The sequence below is a fragment of the Xiphophorus maculatus genome, chromosome 11 (assembly GCF_002775205.1).
Source record: "Xiphophorus maculatus strain JP 163 A chromosome 11, X_maculatus-5.0-male, whole genome shotgun sequence".
In the NCBI taxonomy this organism is placed as follows: Eukaryota; Metazoa; Chordata; class Actinopteri; order Cyprinodontiformes; family Poeciliidae; genus Xiphophorus; species Xiphophorus maculatus.
Window position 1 is genome coordinate 51,749 of NC_036453.1, and position 21,059 is coordinate 72,807.

The 21,059-nt window shown below is 42.1% G+C and overlaps 1 protein-coding gene across 1 annotated transcript in view; it reads right to left on the reverse strand.

Annotated features, from left to right (window-relative positions):
• Positions 1–2,461: 2,461 nt before the first annotated feature.
• LOC111610089 (PDZ domain-containing protein 2-like) overlaps positions 2,462–21,059 on the reverse strand; it is a 118,977-nt gene continuing 100,379 nt past the window's right edge. Inside the window, exons 19-22 of the mRNA XM_023342501.1 lie at positions 20,347–20,500; positions 19,509–19,984; positions 19,226–19,370; positions 2,462–2,478 (exon numbers count right to left, since the gene is read on the reverse strand). Coding sequence (XP_023198269.1) covers positions 2,462–2,478; positions 19,226–19,370; positions 19,509–19,984; positions 20,347–20,500 — 792 coding nt within the window. The remainder of the gene's footprint in view (positions 2,479–19,225; positions 19,371–19,508; positions 19,985–20,346; positions 20,501–21,059) is intronic.

The window sequence follows — 21,059 nt, forward strand, 5'->3', positions numbered from 1 at the left end:
CAGACAGCATAGGTACTGAGAAGTGGTCTGTGGTCCCAACTGCAGAACCACTCCTTTATTGAGTGTGTCTTGCTAATGGCCAATAATTTCCACCTGTTGTCTATTCCATTTGCACAACAGCAGGTGAAATTGATTGTCAATCAGTGTTGCTTCCTAAGTGGACAGTTTGATTTCACAGAAGTGTTCCCTTTATTTTTTTGAGCAGTGTAGATAGCAGTATAGGAAAATCTTTATTTGCAGATGATGGGGCTCTGTGGGTGCAGAGACATAAGCTTTTGTATTTGCAGAAAAAGATGCAGGATGCCATTATGAAAGTGGAAGTTTGGGCAAACAAATGGGGATTTTTAATGTCAGTTGCAAAAACCCACGTTCTCTGTTTATATGGAAGACATAAAGAAGGTAATTTGAATCTGTACAATCGTAACCTTGAACAGTGATGTTTTTAGGTGTCATCTTTGATGAAAAATTAACTTGGAAACAACACATATAATCAGTTCAAAATAAATGTAAAAAAGTGAATCATTTGTTGAGATTTCTTTCTGGTCAGGAATAGGGCGCTTCAAGAATGCACTGTTGGGAATTTATCAGGTTCTCATGAGGTCTTCTTTGGATTATGGTTGTGTAGCAAATATGGCAGCTTCTAACATATATGCTGCATATATGTGGGTCATTTGAGAAACATGATAGAGAACAAACACAAGGATTACAAATATGTTGAGGAGCTTTCTAATCAGCTCCTTTAGCAGTTTTATTAGTTGAGACTGGTGAGCTTCTTTTAAGGTTAAGAAGAATGAAATCAATTTGATAAACCTCCAGGGACATAATTATGGTCATCCAACAAAGACTGTGCTGTAGGACTATTGGGACATCATAAATCTAATTATAATAGCTTTGGATAGATTGGGGACATTGCATTTGGGAAAATTTCTTAAAAACAGAAAGACTCCAGAATACACTTAGACTTAGACTTACGTATTTTTATTGTCATTGAACAAAGAAACATAAGTACAATTGGCAATGAAATGTCCTCGCTTGGCCACCGGAGCACACACAAAAACACAAGTCTGACTACAATTAAATAATATACAAATAATAATTACTATTTTCAAACAGTCTCAGACAGTCTTCATGAAGGGATTGTTGAGCAATCTGATTGTCACGAACGGTGCGGTGAGGGGTGGTGAGGCAGACGCAGCGGACCCAGGTAAGATGAATAATGATTTTAATGAAGAAAACACTGTCCAAACAACAGGCAGCACGCACGTTAGACGACGAATTGACAAGACATTGACAAGGACCCGACCAGGAACAAGGAACACAGGTGGAGTTAAATACACAGCGGGTAATCACAGAAACGAGACACACCTGGGAACAATCAAGGGGAAGACAGGACAACACGAAGACTCGGGGACATAGAAATCTCTAAGTAAATACACAGAAAACACAGAACATGACACTGATGGCCAGTAGGAGACAACTATTTCTGAGTCTGGCTGTTCTCAGCGGTGCTACAGTGCTCCTGCCAGACGGCAACCAGATGAACAGACCATGGAGAGGATGGGTGGAATCAGAGAGGATCTAGTTTGCTTTGGCTAAGCAGCGTCTGTGTGCAATGCTCTGGATAGGGGGGAGTGGAGTCCCAATGATACTCTCCGCTGTCTTCATCACTCTTTGCAGAGACTTCCAGTCTGACGCCTGGCAGCTTTCAGACCAGATGGAGATACTTCTGGTCAGCAGGCTCTCAATGGTTCCTTTGTAGAAGGTGGATAGGTTGTGAGGGGGGAGCGAAGCTCTTCTAATTTTTCTCAGAAAGTACAAGCACTGCTGTGCTTGCACCTTCAGTTAAGGGATAAGAGGTGTCTAGCCAAGGTTGTCTTTAATGTGAACCCCCAGGAACCTAGTGCTGCTGATGATCTCCACTGCTCTGTTGTTGATGAGGAGTGGTGTGTGGTTGGGTTGAGAACTTCTGAAGTTGACAATGATCTCTTTTGTCTTATTGACGATCAAGAGCAGGTTGTTTATTCTGCACCAGTCCACAATATGTTGTACCTCTTTTCTGTAGTTCACTTCATTGTTGTCCTGAATGAGTCCCGTAATTGTGTCATCTACATATTTCATGATGTGGTTGGTGTTAAACCTGGGACGACAGTCATGGGTCATTAGGGTAAATAGCAGGGGGCTCAGGACACAGCCCTATGGGGAGCCAGTATTTAAATAAATGACATTGGAGGTGTTATTATCCACACGGACAGCCAGAGTTCTGTCTGGGAGGAAGTCTAGCAGCCAGTTGCACAGTGGAGTATTGAATCCCAGGGGGACCAGTTTGGGGGACCATGGGGGATGATTGTATTGAATGCTGAGCTGAAGTCCAAAAACAGCATCCGTATGTGGGTGTTTCTTTTTTTCCAGGTGTACCAGGCTCAGATGAAGAGCAGTGGAGATGGCATCCTCAGTTGAGCGGTTAGATTTGTATGAAAACTGGAAAGGGTCAAACAACGGAGGCAGTATAGAGATTATATGACTCTTAACCATTCTCTCGAAGCACTTCATGATAATAGATGTTAATGCAATAGGTCATGAAGACATGTGATGGCTGGTTTCTTGGGTACTGGAATAATAATAGCTGACTTAAAACATGAATGGACAGGGACCAGATACAGTAATGTTTTGAAGATGTCCGTGAGCACATGGGCTAGCTGGTCTGCACACTCTTTCATCAGCGTTGCTGGAATGTTGTCACGACCTGCAGCTTTTCAGATGTTAACCTTTCTCAGCGATTTTCGCACAGCAGATGTTTTGAGCCTGAGGGCCTGTTCATCGGGGTGAGGGGTAGCTTTACTTGCAGGGGTTTTATTTAGGGCTTCAAATCTTCCAAAGAAGTTGTTGAGCTCATTAAGGAAGTTAATGCCATCTTGGCAGGATGAAGATGTGATTTTATAATCAGTGACAGATTCGATGCCCTGCCACAGTTGTCTGGTGTTGGTGGCATCGTGAAAGAAACGTTGGATCTTTTGACTGTAGGCATGTTTTGCAGCCTTGATAGTACGGTTTAGATTGGCCCTCACTGATGCGACCATGTCACCAGATTTGAAGGCAGCATTACGCTCCCTCATTCTAGAATACACCTCCTCCTACTACTTTTTTTTTATTATTATTTTTATTAATTTTAGATTCGTTACATTACAAAGAACAAAGAAGAAACCTGTGCCGCCACACACAGGTGGCGGCACAGGTTTATATGCCGCCACTTATTCTAAATAAATAAATATATTTAGAATAAATTTATTTATTTATTCTAAATAAATTTATTTATTTAAGATAAATAAATAAATTTATTTATTTTTAAAAATAAATAAATAAAAACAATATTTAAAAAACTACAACAAAGTACCCCACATGAACAAGAAACAAGGTGTCATTCTTCTCCTCCAGTCCACGTCACTCCTCAGCCATCAAGAGAGGAAACAAAAGCAGGCAAGAATAAATAGAGCTATAGAACAAAATAATTTAAAAAAAACTAAAATCCTAAGGACCAATCAGAAAAGACTCAAGGGGACCCCAAAGTGTCAAAAATGTGTCTGAAGAAGAAGAAGAATTTCTTTATTCATCCCAGCAGGGAAATTATTTCCCAGTTACAGCAAGAATTTTTTATACACAGATTAACACACACACGACGGGAGCTGCGTCTGCAGGCAGCCAGCTGAGCCGGCGCCATTTTTGAAGGAGGACATGCGGCAAAGGTCGTCGGGACCGGATTTGTGATTAAGATCATGAGTCAGCTTTTCCAAAGGAAGGATAACAGATATCTGTGTGAGCCACATATTTACTGTGGGGGCAGAAGGAGAAATCCATTGTAACAAAATACAATTCTTGGCAAGAAATTGAAGAATTGTAAACAAGGATTTAGAATGTGCATCCAAATGATTAGGGGAAACATTTAGAAGATAGAACACAGGAGACAAAGAAAAGCGAACACCCAAAACCTTTTCAATCACCAAATGTACGTCCCTCCAAAAGGTCCTTAATAAATCACATGATCAGAATAGATGGAGAAAAGTACCTCTATGCCTCAAACATTTGCAGCACAGGTTGGAACGGTTGGGGAACATTCTCTGAAGATGAACAGGGGTATAGTAGGATCTATAGAAAAGTTTGAAATTCTGTTCTTGTATAGAAACAGAAGTGCATTGTGGAAAGGTTCCATTGCAAATCTTAAGCCAATCTAAAGGACTCAATTTCATCTCCAGATCACGCTCCCACAACCGCTTGACAGAGTCAAAGCTTGATGGTACAGAGCAGAGTAAGAATGCATAGAATTTGGAAATCAGACCTTTGGGAGAATTGGTTGAAACCAGAACATTTTCTAAGTCCGTCAGTTCCCTACAGAATGCATTGGACCGAAATAATGAATCCATACGATGCCGAATTTGAAGATATTTATAAAAATCTTTCTGAGGAATGTTGCTCTTGTCCCTGATTTGATTAAATGATTTGATAGCACCGGAAATCAACAGATCAGAAAAATCATTCAGACCAGAACAAGACCAGTTCAATAGGCCAATACTTCTAATAAAAGTTGGTAGGTCCGGGTTTAAAGTCAGGGGGGATCTAATTGAGATAAAGGGGGGAATATTCAAGTATTTCCTTATGTCTTGCCAAGCTAACAAACTACCATGTTTTCTTCAATGACTCCAATTGATCTAAGTTATTGATAAAAGGGAGAGAACTTAACCTTCTAGGACAGCATGATAAAGATTCAAGGCCCCGCCATAAGCAGGTGTCTCTACTAGAAAACCAGTCAGACATAATTTTAAGCTGAGCAGACCAGTAGTAGAGCTGCAAATTGGGTAAAGATAAACCTCCCAACTGCTTGGGTTTAGTAAGAGTGGAGAACCTAATTTGTTGATGCTTATTGTTACATGCCTGGCAGGCTGTTTGTTTCTTTTTCCCCTCCCCCTTTGTTTCTTTACAGGTACTAGGGAAAGCTGGTGTCAATCTCCTCTGATTGATCCTCATCAACTATGGGCCAATCAGCATGCAGGGAGGCCTTATTTAAGCAGCCCAGCTGGGGAGAGCGGAGAGCTGGCTTTGTTACCTGACGCATGTCTTGTTGCGCTTTGTGTGAAGGTTTGTGGTGGGAGTTAGAGGGCGAGGTAAGTTTGGGGTACCCTGTACATTTCATCACGTAGGTGTTTTTCTGTTAGATACACTAGGTAAGGAGGTGGGTGCCACCCATGTAAAGTTTTGATGGAAACTTTTGTTAGATAAAATAAGCAGGGTTTTTGTTTTCTTTTGTTTCTTTAGTTCAGACAGTAGTTAGGCCCTGTTTTGTTTTATTATTTTCTATGATTTGGCACCCCCCTAACCGCCCCTTTCTCCCCCACAGTTTGTGTGAGCCTTCCGGGATTTTCGCCATCAATAAATCCCTCTTTTTTACAACATTCGCCTGGACTCTGTCAAATGATTGTGGCTGTCGTGTTACTCCCTTCCTCACAAAAAGGGGGGGGGGCTGTAACAAGTGGGGGCTCGTCCGGGATATCTCTTTTCCCTGAGCTGTAGACATCCATAATCATTTGAGAGATCCTTGTGTCTGTTTAGAAATGAGCTTCAGCTTAGAGGATTTTTTACAGGCTTCTAGCCATGTGCAGCTATAATTGTGTCGTAAGGACGACTTGTTAGCTCTGGCTGAGCATTTTGATATTTCCGTGAAAAAACACTTTTCAAAAGCTGAAATTAAGAACATTGTTGTTCAAAAACTGGTTGAGATTAAAGTCCTGGTGGACCCAAGTAAAATGGATGTAGATGTTTGTGATGTTCCTTCTGTTGATTTAGAACTCCCTCCTTCAAAAGATGAAGGTGTTGCTGTAATGGCAACGCCATCAAGGGGGTCGGGTGCCCCCTGCGACTTTACCACGGTTCGATCCAGTGTCACCAGAGCTCAGTGGCTCCAGTGGTAATGTCAGACTCAAGGTTCGGCTGGCTCGCCTACAGCTGGAGGCACAGGAGAGGGAGTTGGTAAGAAAAGCTGAGTTTGGTTTCAAACTTGAAATGCGCAAGTTGGAAATTGAAGCTGAAAAAGAGGTTAAGCTGAAACAGTTGGAGGTAGAAGCGCTGAGACTTTCACGTGGCAACACACCTCCTCATTCATCTGTGTACTCTGATTCTCCACAGGTGGTGTCGGACAAAAACAAGTTTGATGTCAGCAAGAATATTACTTTGGTGCCTGTGTTTAGGGAGTCAGAAGTGGACTCTTACTTCAATGCATTTGAGAGGATTGCTGTGGCACTGGAGTGGCCAAAGGAGGTGTGGGCTGTTCTATTGCAGTGCAAGCTCATAGGTAAAGCGCAGGAGGTTGTTTCGTCACTGTCAGCCGAGGAGGGCATGAAGTATGAGGTACTGAAAAAGTCAATCCTACGTGCTTATGAACTTGTACCTGAAGCTTACAGGCAAAAATTCAGGAACCATAAGAGGTCTAGTGGCCAGACCTATGTGGAGTTTGCACGTGAGAAGGGACTACTTTTTGATAAATGGTGTGCTGCAAGTGAGGTTAAAAGTGACTTTGAATCCCTCCGCCAACTAATTCTGTTGGAAGACTTCAAGAACACATTGCCGGAGAGACTGGTGGTTTTCTTGAATGAGCAAAAGGTGGCCTCTTTGTCTAAAGCAGCCATTGTCGCTGATGAGTTCATGTTGACCCACAAGAATGTATTTGTGTCTGTACCTCGTGCAGATAAAGTTTTGAACATTCGTCAACAAAAACCTGACCTCGCTCAGTCAGAAGCTAAGGCTAAGCAGCAGTCCCTTTCTCCACGAGAGGTAAGGGAGTGTTTTTACTGTCATAAAAAAGGCCATGTCATTGCTGACTGCCTTTCATTAAAGAGCAAGGCTTTGGCAACACAGACAAAAGGTGTTGGGTTGCTTAAAAATGTGTCGCACTCCAGCAACCAAACTGCTAAAAATGAGAATGAACTAGATCCCTGTTTCATACCTTTTATTTCCCAGGGTCTTGTTTCTTTAACAGGGGATCCAAAGGATGGCCGACAAGTCAAAATCCTGAGGGACACAGGTGGTTCCCAGACAATCATTAGGGAGGGTATTTTGTCCTTACCTATCATGTCATCTTGTCAGTCCAGAGTGGTTGTTCAAGGTATTGGAATGACCTTTGTATCTGCACCACTGCATAATATCCACCTTGACTCATCTCTTGTGAGTGGTTTTTGCAGGGTTGCTGTTCTTCCCACCTTGCCCATAAAGGGGATTGATCTCATTCTAGGAAATGACTTGGCAGGTGGAAAGGTATTGCCTGTGCCTGAGGTGTTGGACACACCTGATACAAGTGTGGTCTTTGAACCAATGCCTGACATTTTTCCTGCTTGTGTGGTTACGCGGGCCCAGTCCAAGAAATACAGTCTTGATTTGTCTGACTCTTTTCTTGCTACAGAGCAGACTCAATTGGCCGGATCAAAGACGGAACTCAACAAATCTAAAAATGTATTTCCTCTTCCAGGTCCGGAGATGATGGAATTACCAGCTTCCAGGGAGGAATTCATCGCTGCTCAAAAGCAGGACATGACTTTGTTGAAATGTCATTCTTCTGTTCTTACCCAGGAGGAAGCCCAGGGGAAGAAGGTGGCATATATGGTTGATGATGGTCTCCTGTTGCGACGCTGGGCTGGTGAAAACTTGGAAGACTGGAGTACCATTTATCAAGTGGTTGTGCCAACAAGGTACCGCATGCAGGTGCTTGCATTAGCACACGATCACCCACTGTCGGGGCATCTGGGTATAAATAAAACTTATAACAAAGTTCTCGAACACTTCTTTTGGCCAGGTCTCAAGTCTGATGTTTCGCTTTATTGTCGTACTTGCCATGTTTGCCAAGTTGCAGGCAAGCCAAACCAGGGTATACCTCCTGCTCCTTTATCCCCAATTCTAGTTGTGGATGAACCATTTGGAAGGGTGATTGTAGATTGTGTGGGGCCTTTGCCAAAGTCTAGAAATGGAAACCAGTTCATCTTGACTATAATGTGTGCTTCCACCAGGTTTCCTGAGGCCGTGCCCCTGCGGAGGATCACAGCTCCCATGATTACCAAAGCTCTGGTAAAGTTTTTCTCAGTGTTTGGTCTTCCCAAAGTTGTCCAAACGGACCAGGGCACAAACTTTAAGTCTAGAACCTTTGCCCAGGCACTAAAACAGTTGGGTGTAGAGCATGTCACCTCAAGCTCTTACCACCCTGAAAGCCAAGGTGCACTTGAAAGGTTTCACCAGACATTAAAAGCGATGCTGAGAAAATACTGTATGGATACCAAGAAAGACTGGGATGATGGTATCCCATTTCTATTGTTTGCCGTGCGTGGAACAGTGCAGGACACTTTAGGGTGTAGCCCCGCTGGACTTGTGTTTGGACATGAGGTTAGGGGACCTTTAAATGTCCTTAAAGACCAACTAATCTCACCCTCTCACTCTGTAAAAAGTATTCCAGAGTATGTTTCAAAGATGAGAGAGCGCCTTCAGGCAGCTTGTGCACTTGCGCATAAAGCATTGGCTTCAAAGCAGGTCAAAATGAAACAACGTTATGACCAGAAAGCAGTCACTCGTGAGTTCAACCCTGGTGAAAAGGTTTTGATCTTGCTGCCCGTCACTGGCTCTTCTCTAGAAACAAAGTTCTCTGGACCATATGTGGTAGAAAAGAAACTTAGTGAAACAAACTACATTATTCAAACTCCTGATCGCCGCCGCAAGACCAGGCTCTGTCATGTCAATATGATAAAACCGTATCATTCAAGAGAGACCAACCAACCCAGAATCGGGTTGAAGCTATTTCCCATGTAACCTGTGTGTCAAAGTCAGCTGAGGAGGATATGGTAACACGCAAAGATCCTCCACAAGTTGCAAGGCTTAGTAATAGTGAAATACTGGCTAAACTGCCTGACTATTTGTCACATTTAGCAGGTGACCAAGTGGATGACATCACAAAACTCATATCAGACTACCAATGTCTGTTTGGGGATGTTCCTACCAGGACTAATGTGGTGTCTCATGACATTGTTCTTTCCAATCCTGCACCTATAAAGCAGAGAGCATACCGTGTCAATGCCACAAAGAGGGAGATCATGAAAAAAGAAGTGGAGTACCTTGTTAAAAATGGACTCGCCATTCAGAGTTGCAGCCCATGGAGTTCTCCATGTCTATTAGACATGAAGGCTGATGGAAGTCCAAGGTTCTGCACAGACTTTCGTAAGGTGAATGCTGTCACCGTCCTTGATGCACACCCGTTACCCCTCATTGAAGACTGTATTGATGAAATCGGACCAGCAAAATTTGTTACTAAACTTGACATGCTAAAAGGGTATTGGCAAGTACCTCTAACCAAGCAGGCCTCAGATATCTCAGCTTTTGTTACACCAGACTGTTTTCTTCAGTACACAGTGATGCCTTTTGGGCTATGTAATGCACCGGCTACATTTCAAAGGCTTGTCAATAGAGTACTGGGAGATGTGCCAAACTGCCAAGTATATTTAGATGACATTGTGATATATTCAAATGACTGGTCTACCCATCTTTCTGTTTTGCTTGAGGTTTTCAAACATCTTTCAGCTGCCTCGCTGACGCTCAATCTTTCAAAGTGCGAGTTTGGAAAAGGTACCATTGTCTATCTGGGCCAACAGGTTGGTGGAGGGAAAGTGGTGTCCGGTGGATGCGAAAGTCAAAGTGATTTCTGACTTTCCTACTCCTTCGAGCAGGAGGGAGCTCCGTCGATTCCTGGGGATGGCAGGATTCTACCGTCGCTTTTGTAAAAACTTTTCTACGGTAGCTGCTCCTTTAACAACTTTGACCAGCCCTTCTACACCTTTTACTTGGTCTGATGAATGTCAGCATGCTTTTGAACATCTAAAAGGATTGCTCTCGTGTTCTCCTGTTCTTTCCGCCCCAAATTTTAGTTTGCCATTTAAACTGGACATAGATGCCAGTGCTGTTGGGGTAGGAGCTGTCCTTTTGCAGGATGATAAAGACGGCATAGAACATCCTGTAAGCTACTTCTCAAGGAAGTTTAATCTTCATCAAGGTAGATATTCTACCATTGAGAAGGAAGCGCTTGCACTACTTTTGGCATTACAGCATTTTGAAGCTTACCTTGGCTTGAGTGTGGAACCGATCACTGTCTTCACAGACCATAACCCCCTTGTCTTTCTTTCCAGGATGGACTATCAAAATCAAAGACTCATGCGGTGGGCTTTGATCATTCAGGAGTACAACCTGAAGATCTGCCATAAAAAGGGGTCTGAGAATGTATTGGCAGATGCTTTGTCACGTGCTTTTTGAACTTGTTTTCTCTTACCTTGAGTATTCCAAACATTTCTGTTTGGACTTATAAGGGTGGGGATGTTACATGCCTGGCAGGCTGTTTGTTTCTTTTTCCCCTCCCCCTTTGTTTCTTTACAGGTACTAGGGAAAGCTGGTGTCAATCTCCTCTGATTGATCCTCATCAACTATGGGCCAATCAGCATGCAGGGAGGCCTTATTTAAGCAGCCCAGCTGGGGAGAGCGGAGAGCTGGCTTTGTTACCTGACGCATGTCTTGTTGCGCTTTGTGTGAAGGTTTGTGGTGGGAGTTAGAGGGCGAGGTAAGTTTGGGGTACCCTGTACATTTCATCACGTAGGTGTTTTTCTGTTAGATACACTAGGTAAGGAGGTGGGTGCCACCCATGTAAAGTTTTGATGGAAACTTTTGTTAGATAAAATAAGCAGGGTTTTTGTTTTCTTTTGTTTCTTTAGTTCAGACAGTAGTTAGGCCCTGTTTTGTTTTATTATTTTCTATGATTTGGCACCCCCCTAACCGCCCCTTTCTCCCCCACAGTTTGTGTGAGCCTTCCGGGATTTTCGCCATCAATAAATCCCTCTTTTTTACAACATTCGCCTGGACTCTGTCAAATGATTGTGGCTGTCGTGTTACTCCCCTCCTCACAAAAAAAGGGGGGGGGGCTGTAACACTTATTGTTCCAAATAAAACGAGAAATATGAGAATTAAGGGATTTAAAGAATGTAAGAGACAAGTAGCAAGGAAGGTTTTGAAACAGGCAGTTTAAGCGAGGGAGAATATTCATTTTTATTGTGTTAACCCTACCGAGAAGTGATATAGGTACAGTAGACCATTTCGACAGATCATTCTTAATATTCTGAAATAGGGGGGAGTAGTTTGAGAATAAGTCTTTCAGATCATGGGTAATAAAGATGCCCAAGTACTTGAAACCTCTTTTAGATGTATGAAAAATAGGTTGCAGCGCCATATCTTGGGGGATGTTGAAAGGAGAAGCGACAGACTTGCCTAAATTAATTTTATAACCCAAAAGAGCACCACATTTATCTGTGGAACTAAGTACAGCCGGGATTGATTTATTTGGGGTTTTCAGGTATAAAAGGACATCATCCGCAAAAAGAGAGATCACATGGTGATCTTCACCTATCCTAATTCCAGATATGTCTGGGTTAGATCTAATAGCCACAGCTAAAGGTTCAATGAACAACATAAACAACAAAGGTGACAAGGGGCACCCCTGTCTACAACCCCTCTGAACAGAAAAACCATCTGACAGCAAACCGTTAGTATTTACCATGGCTACTGGACTGGAATAGAAGGCTTTAATCATGTTAATAAAATTAGGGCCCATGCCAAATTTCTGTAAAACTAGGAATAAAAAGGGCCATTCCACCCAATCAAAGGCCTTTTCTGTATCGAGAAAGATAAGCAAAGCAGGGTCTTTATGTTGATTAAGGTAATGCATAACGTTTAGAGCACAACGCACATGGTCTCTTCCATATCTAGATTTCACAAAACCTGTCTGGTCGGGGTTTATTATCTTTGGAAGAATTTTTTCTAGTCTCTGCGCCAACACCTTCGCAACAATTTTGTAATCAACATTAAGGAGACTGATAGGTCTATAGGATGAGCAATCTAGCGAATTTGTATCTTTCTTCAATAATACGCTGATAGAAGCAAAACTCCAGGATGGAGGCACACCTCCTGCTAAGATATCATTTATAGCAGGTAAAAAGATGGGATGGATCTCTTTAAAAATTCCAGTGGAAATCCGTCAGGACCAGGACATTTTCCATTTGGCATCGATTGGATTGCCGCCGGGCTGCACAGTGGCGCAGTTGGTAGCACTGTTGCCTTGCAGCAAGAAGGTCCTGGGTTCGATTCCCAGCCGGGGTCTTTCTGCATGGAGTTTGCATGTTCTCCCTGTGCATGCGTGGGTTCTCTCCAGGTGCTCCGGCTTCCTCCCACAGTCCAAAAACATGACTGTTAGGTTAATTGGTTTCTCTAAATTCTCCCTAGGTGTGAGTGTGTGTGTGCATGGTTGTTTGTCCTGTATGTCTCTGTGTTGCCCTACGACAGACTGGCGACCTGTCCAGGGTGTACCCCGCCTCTCGCCCGGAACGTAGTTGGAGATAGGCACCAGCAACCCTCCCGACCCCATTAGGGACAAAGGGTGAACAGAAAATGGATGGATAGATGGATTGCCGCCCAAACCTCCTCAGGTGTAAAAGCAGCATCAAGGAAATCGAGGGTAAGAGAAAACCATCTAAATAGGAAATAATATCTGATTCTATTTTACCAGCCGTGTAAAGGGATTTATAAAAGTCTTTGAAAGTGTTATCAATAACAGATGGATCACAGGTAACATCCCCGTTCCATGTTCTTATCATATTGATAGAGCGATCGTTGATTTGGTTCTTTAATTGATAGGCAAGCAGACGGCTTGACTTGTTATCAAACTCGTAATATTTCTTTTTAGTATAGATTAACAGCTTCTGGGCATGGCGAGTGTAGTCCATATTCAGCTTGGTCCTAGCAGCAACTAATGCCTTGAGATTCCCTGATGTAGGGTACTGTTTATGTATATGCTCCAACCTAGACACCTCATTCTCTAGTTTTTTTCTGTTTTCCTCCAAAACTCTTTTCTGAAAAGAGCTATAAGAAATGAGCTGCCCTCTTAAGGTGGCCTTGGCCGCATCCCAAATCATGGCAGAAGAAACTGGAGAAGATTCATTATCAGACCAGTACTGTAAAAGATTATTCCTAACAAGGGTACAAAAAGAGCTGCTGTTCAAGAACGAGGTATTAAATCTCCAAATGGGAGTCCTCACAGTATTAAATGAAGATTCAAATTGTAAATAAATAGGGGCATGGTCTGAAAGGGTGATTGAACCCATAAAGCAAGACAGAACAGAATGTAGATAGGATTTTGGGATAAAAAAAAAAATCAAGTCTAGAATATGAGTTATGGGGGTTTGAATAAAAAGAGTAGTTTTTTACTTTGGGGTTCAGCTGACGCCACACATCGATCAACCCAATGTCTGAACATAATTCTTTAAGAGCAGATGAAACTTTGGGATTGGACACATGTGCTGCGGAGGATTTATCTAAACCGGCATCCATTATACAATTGAAATCGCCAGCCAGCAAGCCAAAGCCATCACAACACTGACTAAACAATAAAATTACTTGCAAAATGAAGTTAGGTGAATCATTATTAGGGGCATAGACATTGAATATGGTTGTAGATTGACCAGCAATTGAACCTTTAATCAGAATAAATCTACCTTCTGAATCTCTTTCCTCATGTAAGATGGTAAAGGGGAGATTCTTATTAATAAGGATGGCTGTGCCCTTTTTGTTCTGTGGATGAGAAGAAGAATAAACATTGCCCACCCAGTCTCTTTTTAGTTTCAGATGTTCTACCCTAGATAGCCTAGTCTCCTGAAGAAGAGCAATATCAGCTCCCTGCTTCCTCAAAAAAGTCAAAATTTTCTTCCTCTTAATTACATGGCCTAAACCCTGGACATTCCAGGAAATGAGATTAAGTAGCCGAGGCATACTGGCGTAAGGTATTATGGATGACGTTAGAAGGAGATGAATGAAATACTGAGATCAAAAAGAGACATGAGGAAGACAAAACCAAGATTGTTGTGGAGTGACTAAAAAAAGAACAAAACAAAACCCCTTGAGAAGCAGCACATACCCTCCCAAATCCTGCGTGCTGTTGAGTGGGTCTTTTTTTGCCCGTTGATGGAAAAAAAATAGGGAATTCCTTGACACGCTGCGACTTCGGCATCTCCAATGGACCGTTTAACAGGCAGAATGAAGGTATCGAAAGTAGAAAATCGGAAAATTAATAAGGTCCTGGGGCAGAGCAAACTCCTAAGCGTCCATACTGCCATTATCCTCTTCATATGTCATTCAGACATGGTCAAAGATTTTAAATTCAAGTGGACACGCAAAGGCATGAAATATCTTGGGATTAGACTTAGTAGGGAATTGGAAGCATTACCTTTACTAAATTTTAACCCAGTGCTTTCAAACATTAAAACAAACTTTGAAAAGTCGGAGAAGATAAAATTAACACTCTGGGGTAAGATTAACATTATAAAAATGATTACCACCCCTCAGTTTAACTATATGCATATAATGCTTCCTATTACAATTCCACTGGATATTTTTAAAAGGTATGAAAATTTGATCAAACGTTTCTTGTGAGGAGGTAAAATAGCGAGAATAAAACTGGAAAAATTGTATGCTCCTAAGGAAAAGGGTGGTCTAGGACTTCCAGATCCTAAGCTCTATTGTCTGTCATTTGAGATGTCTAAATTAGTTAAACATTGGGAAGGTGAGAATGGGCAGGAATGGTTTAATATTGAAAGAGATATTTGTTCGCCGTTTGACCCCAAACACAAATTATCTCAAAAGATTGACGCAACCAACCCAGTCTATGTTCATTCTTGTAAAGTTTGGTCAAAGGTACATAAACTGTTAAAGCTTTCACATCAGATAGAGAAATATGAGTCTCTAGAATAACCTTGCTATATGTATTGGTAAATCACCTGTGTTTTGGAGGTAGTGGCATTAACGTGGCATATGCACCATTGGTGATTTATATAGGGCAATTCATGTCCTACAACGAACTTACTCACACATTTGATTTGGAAGGTTGAGCAAATTTATGGAAATATCTACAGATGATACATTTTGTTACCTCAAAATTGAAAAAGACTATAGAAATGATATATTAAACTATATTAGGATGCCATGTGATCAACACACTATACCTCTCAATTTTATAAGCTGCTAGGTTATAATTTGAGTAGTGAATCGTCAAATATTAAACTTTTATGGCAGAGAGATTTGAGAATAGAGTAAACAAAAGAAAAGTGGTTGAGTGGGCTGTCAGAGAGCCCACTCAACCAATATATGAAAGCGGCCAAAAGTAAATTTATACAGTATAAGGTGCTACATAGATATTATCATACGCCTACCAGACTACAGACTACTGCCTAATGGCAGACTACTGCCATTAGGCAGACAATATCTGTTGGAAATGTAAGAAAGAGGTGTGCACATATTTGCACTGTTTTTTGGGACTGTTCTCTCGTTTCACCTTTTTGGATTAATATCTTGGAGACTCTTGAGTGCATGGCTTGGCTCAGAGATCCCTTAGACTCCAGCACTGTGTCTACTAGGAGACAGATCTCAAATGCCAAACACCCCAAAAGGAGTTTTTACAGTCTTGGTGATCGGTCTGGTGACAGCATGCAGGATCATGTTAAGACATTGGAAGACCACAAAGTGTCCCGAGCTAAAGTAGTGGATTAAATGACGGACACAGCTTCCTATGAAGCCATGCTCTACAACATGAAAGGGAACAGGCACATGGACTGGGATAGCTTTTGGGACTCACTGAAAAGAACTACGACCTCTGTGTGAAACGTCAAGATAAAGCTTCTTGGATTTCCTGAGCAAATTTATTTTTCCCTACCCCCAGCTATACCCTGGGAATATGGGAGAGGCAGGGTCTGTGCACCAGGCTTTTCTGTTTGTGTTTGTGCTTTATGTGGGATAATATTCAGAAAATCAATAAAATTTGAATTACAAAAAGAAATCAATTAGATTTTTAAAAAACACTAGGTTATTTAATCGTATTTAAAAGTATATATGTATGTGTGTATGTATGTAGGGGTGTATACGTGTGAATACATATACATACAGTACGTGTGTTTATGAATGTGTATGGGTATGAATTTGCACACTCACCCCCACTATTGAGGTGTGTATTATTACATTCCCTCTGAATATCATTGATGACCACACTCCAGTCAGGTAGGTGGCAGTAAATCCGGTACCTACCATCTAATGATGGCAACTATTGGCGGATGGCAACCATCCGCCAATAAAACACAAAAGAAGAAGAAGAAGCACACCTGAAACCAATATTAGCTCATTAGCAGACTGCATGCTAGTACATGCTAGTGCAATTTAGCAATTTAATTCAAGCGTGTAGGACAAGGGACACATCAAAACGTTGCGAGACTCGGGCCCTCAAGGACTGCAGTTTGAGATCCCGGAATTAACGCAAGGCACCCAACTAAATCTACATCTGATGATTAAAATGCCTCCTATACTATAAAATATAATCATCATGAACATAAAGTCAGATGCCTGCAAACTGTTCTGTAAAAGTGAGAGGAAATGTTTGGCCTAGATGTTGGGGTGGAATGATACAGGACAACATGGTGGTCTATTTTAAAGACATATTCTGCAACTACTGACTGGTAAACATAAGAAAACAGCAACCATAAACATGAAAACAAAACATTTATTTCATAGTCTAATAGAGTACCTTTGAAAACCAGAGGTTTTCAACCAGCACAATCTCAGTGCAGTGCATTATTTACTCTCATAATTACCATGGAAATTAAAGGTTTAATTGTATATTTACATAGCCAATAATCATAGATGGCTTCATGTTCATAGTTTATATAAAGTGGTCCTATTTCTTGCAGGTTGCTATGTTGCTATTGGGTTCTTGTCTCACTGTCAGGTAAATATTCAACACCAGAGTTTATAAATCAACGATGTAAGTTTATGTTAAACTGAGAGCAACATGTGCCACAAAGCAGGTTCAATTCTTTTGGGAAACTTTGACAACCTATTCTAAAGAAGTGCATGTGAGTTGTTTGTTTTGTTGATTAAAATGTGCAGCTGCTATCAAAGACAATACTTGGGATTTCTGGAAACTTCATGAAGTTTGTCTAAAAAAATTTACAAGCATGTCCAATGACAATAGAATATTTGATGCATTTTTGACAAAAAGGTTAAAACATGACAAACATGTTTTGCCTTTCTGATGGTGAAAAGACCCTTTGTGTGGCGCTTCTTTTTAGAGAGATGCTCTGGTTTGGTTCTTTTCCGAATGTAGATTAAATATGATTTCCAAATATGATTCGTCAAGATGGCGCCGGCGCAGACGCAGCTCCCGTCGTGTGTGTTTGTCTGTGTATATTTGCTGTAACCGATTAATGATCCGTGCTTGAAGAACCCATGGATCATCAGTTGGGCTTTCCACAATGGCTGGATGTGGTTCTGTCGATGTTCTCTGCGTTCGTCTGCTACTGTTTATACTCTTGGTTGTGGAGAACCTCGCCGAGCGGAGTAGCGGCTTTGTTTGCTCGCGTGAACGGCTGATTGCGCTGTGTGGGCCTCTGCTGCTGCCCGGAGACGGGCCTGTGGTCCCGGAGGAGTTACGGAGGAGACGATGGGGATGCGGGTCTGGAGTTAAACGGAGGTAGAAGAAGAGACGGCGCAGGCCAGTGTTACCGGCGATTATTGTGGGGAACGTGAGGTCTTTGGTAAATTGGACAGACGAACTCACGGTGCTGGTTAGGACCCAGAAGGAGTACTGGGAGTGCAGTATCTTCTGCTTCGCGGAAACCTGGCTACACTCGCTTATTCCGGACTACAGCGTGGAGGTTCCTGGATTTTCCTTGGTGTGGGGGACAGGGACTTTTCCAAGAGTCGGAAGAAGAGGGGCGGCGGGATTGCACTTATGTGAGTGAGAGGTGGTGTAATCCCGGCCATGTTAACGTGAAGGAACAGATTTGTAGCCCGGACATTGAACTTCTGGCTGTGGGAATGCGGCCGTGTTATTTACCGAGGGAGTTTACGTCCGCCATTTTGATCGCTGTTTACATTGCCCCATCAGCTGATGCAGCGGTGGCCTGTGATGTCATCAGCTCTGACACAGCCAAACTCCAGACTAAACAACCGGACGTTGTTATTGTGTCTTGTCTCTTGTCTTGTCTTGTCCCTATGCTGTAACTGCGAAGTAATTTCCCTGCTGGGATGAATAAAGTACTTCTATTCTATTCTATTCTATTCTATGATCAGCAACAGATAGGAAAAAGGAGCCAGACCTGCAAATCTGCAGCAACTCAACTGCTGCAGATTTGCAATTGAGTTGCTGCAACTGCAACTCAACTGAATGACTGCTCCACAGAATAACTTTGGAGAGCCATAGAAGCAAAGGTTAGATCCATGTTGCTCATTCGGAGCTTTGGAAGACGAGAAGAGTAAATGTCCTAAATTAAAGCTCTTAGAATTACCCCCCAAAAACTTGATAGTTATATTGCAGTAGAAGGTGTAATGTGTTTTATAAACCCAGCAAATGGTCCTCTTGTGGCCCAGCTTCTTTAGGAAGAAATCCATCTTAGTAATGAGTGTAGAAGCTACTGAGCCAGAACATCAATGTACATTACTGTGTGGATTTGATTTCAGGTATAAAAGTTACAAACAAAATGGTTTCAAACTGCAGCTCCCTTTTCTTTCTATTCAACAATCAGTAAACAACTGTTTACCACTAATTTAGAAATTAACCCAGGTTAATTTCTAAAGTAACCTGGGTTAATGTGGGTTAATGTGTTTATGAATGTGTATGGCAGGGGTCTCAAACTCCAGTCCTCGAGGGCCGCAGTCCTGCAACTTTTAGATGTGACTCTGCTGCACCACACCTGAATAGAATAATTAGGTCATTAGCAAGGCTCGGAGAACTGATCTACACAAGGAGGAGAATTAAGCCATTTCATTCCAGTGTTTTGTACCTGTGGCACATTTAAAACTGTAGGACTGTGGCCCTCAAGGACTGGAGTTTAAGACCCCTGGTGTATGGGTATGAATTTGCACACTCATGCACACTATTGAGGTGTCCATGAGTGCACACCTCAATAGTGTGGCATACAGAAGTCTAAAATACTTTGGTAAGATCAAGAGCTTTCATTGGTGTGACTTTTGTCAATAAGCTTCAACTATCTTTTTCATTTGCTTTTATTTTATTTATCTTGGCTCTTTTTAAAACCCACTTGTTGAGGACCACCATTCTTTGTGTTGGTCTTACCTGAAGTTGCTCGCCTCACCTCCAAAGACAGCTTCACTGGAAGATGGTGCATAAGTTCACAGATTTCCTGGTAGCTTGAGGAGTTCACTGGTTTACCTCCAATTTTCACAATCTCATCACCGGGGCAGAGTTTAGTTTCACAGTCCTAGAAGATAAATAAGAAAGCAACTTAGAACACCATTTTATCAATGCTTCACTCTTTGACCACTGTTGGAGCTCTTCAGAATAGACCCATGATTTTTGGTTTATTTCACTGAAATAAACTTCGTTCATTCACACGTACCCATTCAGCAGCACTGTCACGCTTTAAACCAGCAATCATAACTCTCAGAGGGGATGACATAATCTCCAGGTCCAGCCCAAATGTCTCTTCTTCTTTTCTCTTTAAGATAACAGTGTGAAAACCTCTGAAATCTTCCCTTTCAAAGAGCTGTCTGGGCATCAGCCATGTTGCTATCTCTTCTCCACTTGGTATGGAGTTAGATAGCATCTGTGGTAAGTGTGCAGGTGTGGGTTTTTGTTGCTGGGTCAGTGGTTCAGTGTTTTCAGCTTTATCTGATGCCTCATCGTCACTGAACTCATCCTCTGAGTGTATGACCTTTCGTTGGCAGAGAAGTGGGCTCCGCATTGAGATGGTACTGGAATCAGCGAGGGCATGGCAAAGGGGCTCTGTATGTTGATGTAAAGGGACAGAAGTCTTGTTGTGTGATGTTGTGCATCCAGGGCTGTGGTTAACATCTGTCACAGAGGTGCTGCATTCTGAGAAAAACACACAACACAATAAACTCCTAAGGCATTTTACAGTCCCTCCAGGAAGTTACAATGGCGATTGCAACTACTAATGCAAATTCACTCATCATTCGCAAAATTTGCACAAACTTGCAGTTTTCACCAGTAATCACAAGTTTTCCATAAGTTTCACCAATCAGCTTAGTGTTTTCTGTATGTCCTTCTTTTTTCACCAATCACTGCAGTGTGGCTGAATTTTGACCACTCCCTTTTGCACCCTTCAAATTTTACTTCCTTTGTACTAAGTCCTTTTAAAAGTAAACTTGCAACATTTGTAGTGAATTGGTGTTATATAAGTAAAACTGAACTGAATCAAATTGAAATGTTCTTACCTTGCGATTGTAGTGGGCCATATGTTGAGGCTCTGCTGCCCAGCTGGTGGAGCCCTTGACCACTGTTTGAGCTCTTCAGAACAGACCCAGATGTGGCCAGAGGAACCTCATGAGGGAAGAACTCAGATAGTTCTGTCTCAGAGCTCAGGGATCCCTACATCAGCATTAGAAACATTAGACAAAGAGGAACATAAAATGAATGTTGGTTCAGATTCACAGCTTCCAAGCAATTACTACTCCAAAGCAGCTGTGGCTACAATCCAGTACCTTGTTATTATTAGTGTGAGAATGGAAATGACTGATTTCATTCTAAAGCCGCTTTGAGAGCATTTAATGATCATTTCATCATTAAAACTGTAGCTTAGCCAGCTTTTAAACTCCTACTATTAAGCACAAAGATAGATTGTTTGTTACAATCCTGATGTCCATCCATCCATTTTCTTACACCCTTATCCTGTTGGGGCCATGAGGGTTGTCGGTGTCTATCCCCAGGGGTCAAAAGACGAGAGGCGAGGTACACCCTGACAGGTCGCCAGTCCATCACAGGGCAACACAGAGACAGACAGGACAAACAACCATGCACACACACCCACACCTAAGGAGAATTTAGATAGACCAATTAACCTGACAGCCATGTTTCTGGACTGTGGGAGGAAGCCGGTGTACACAGAGTGAACCCACACATGCACAGGGAGAACATGCAAACTCCATGC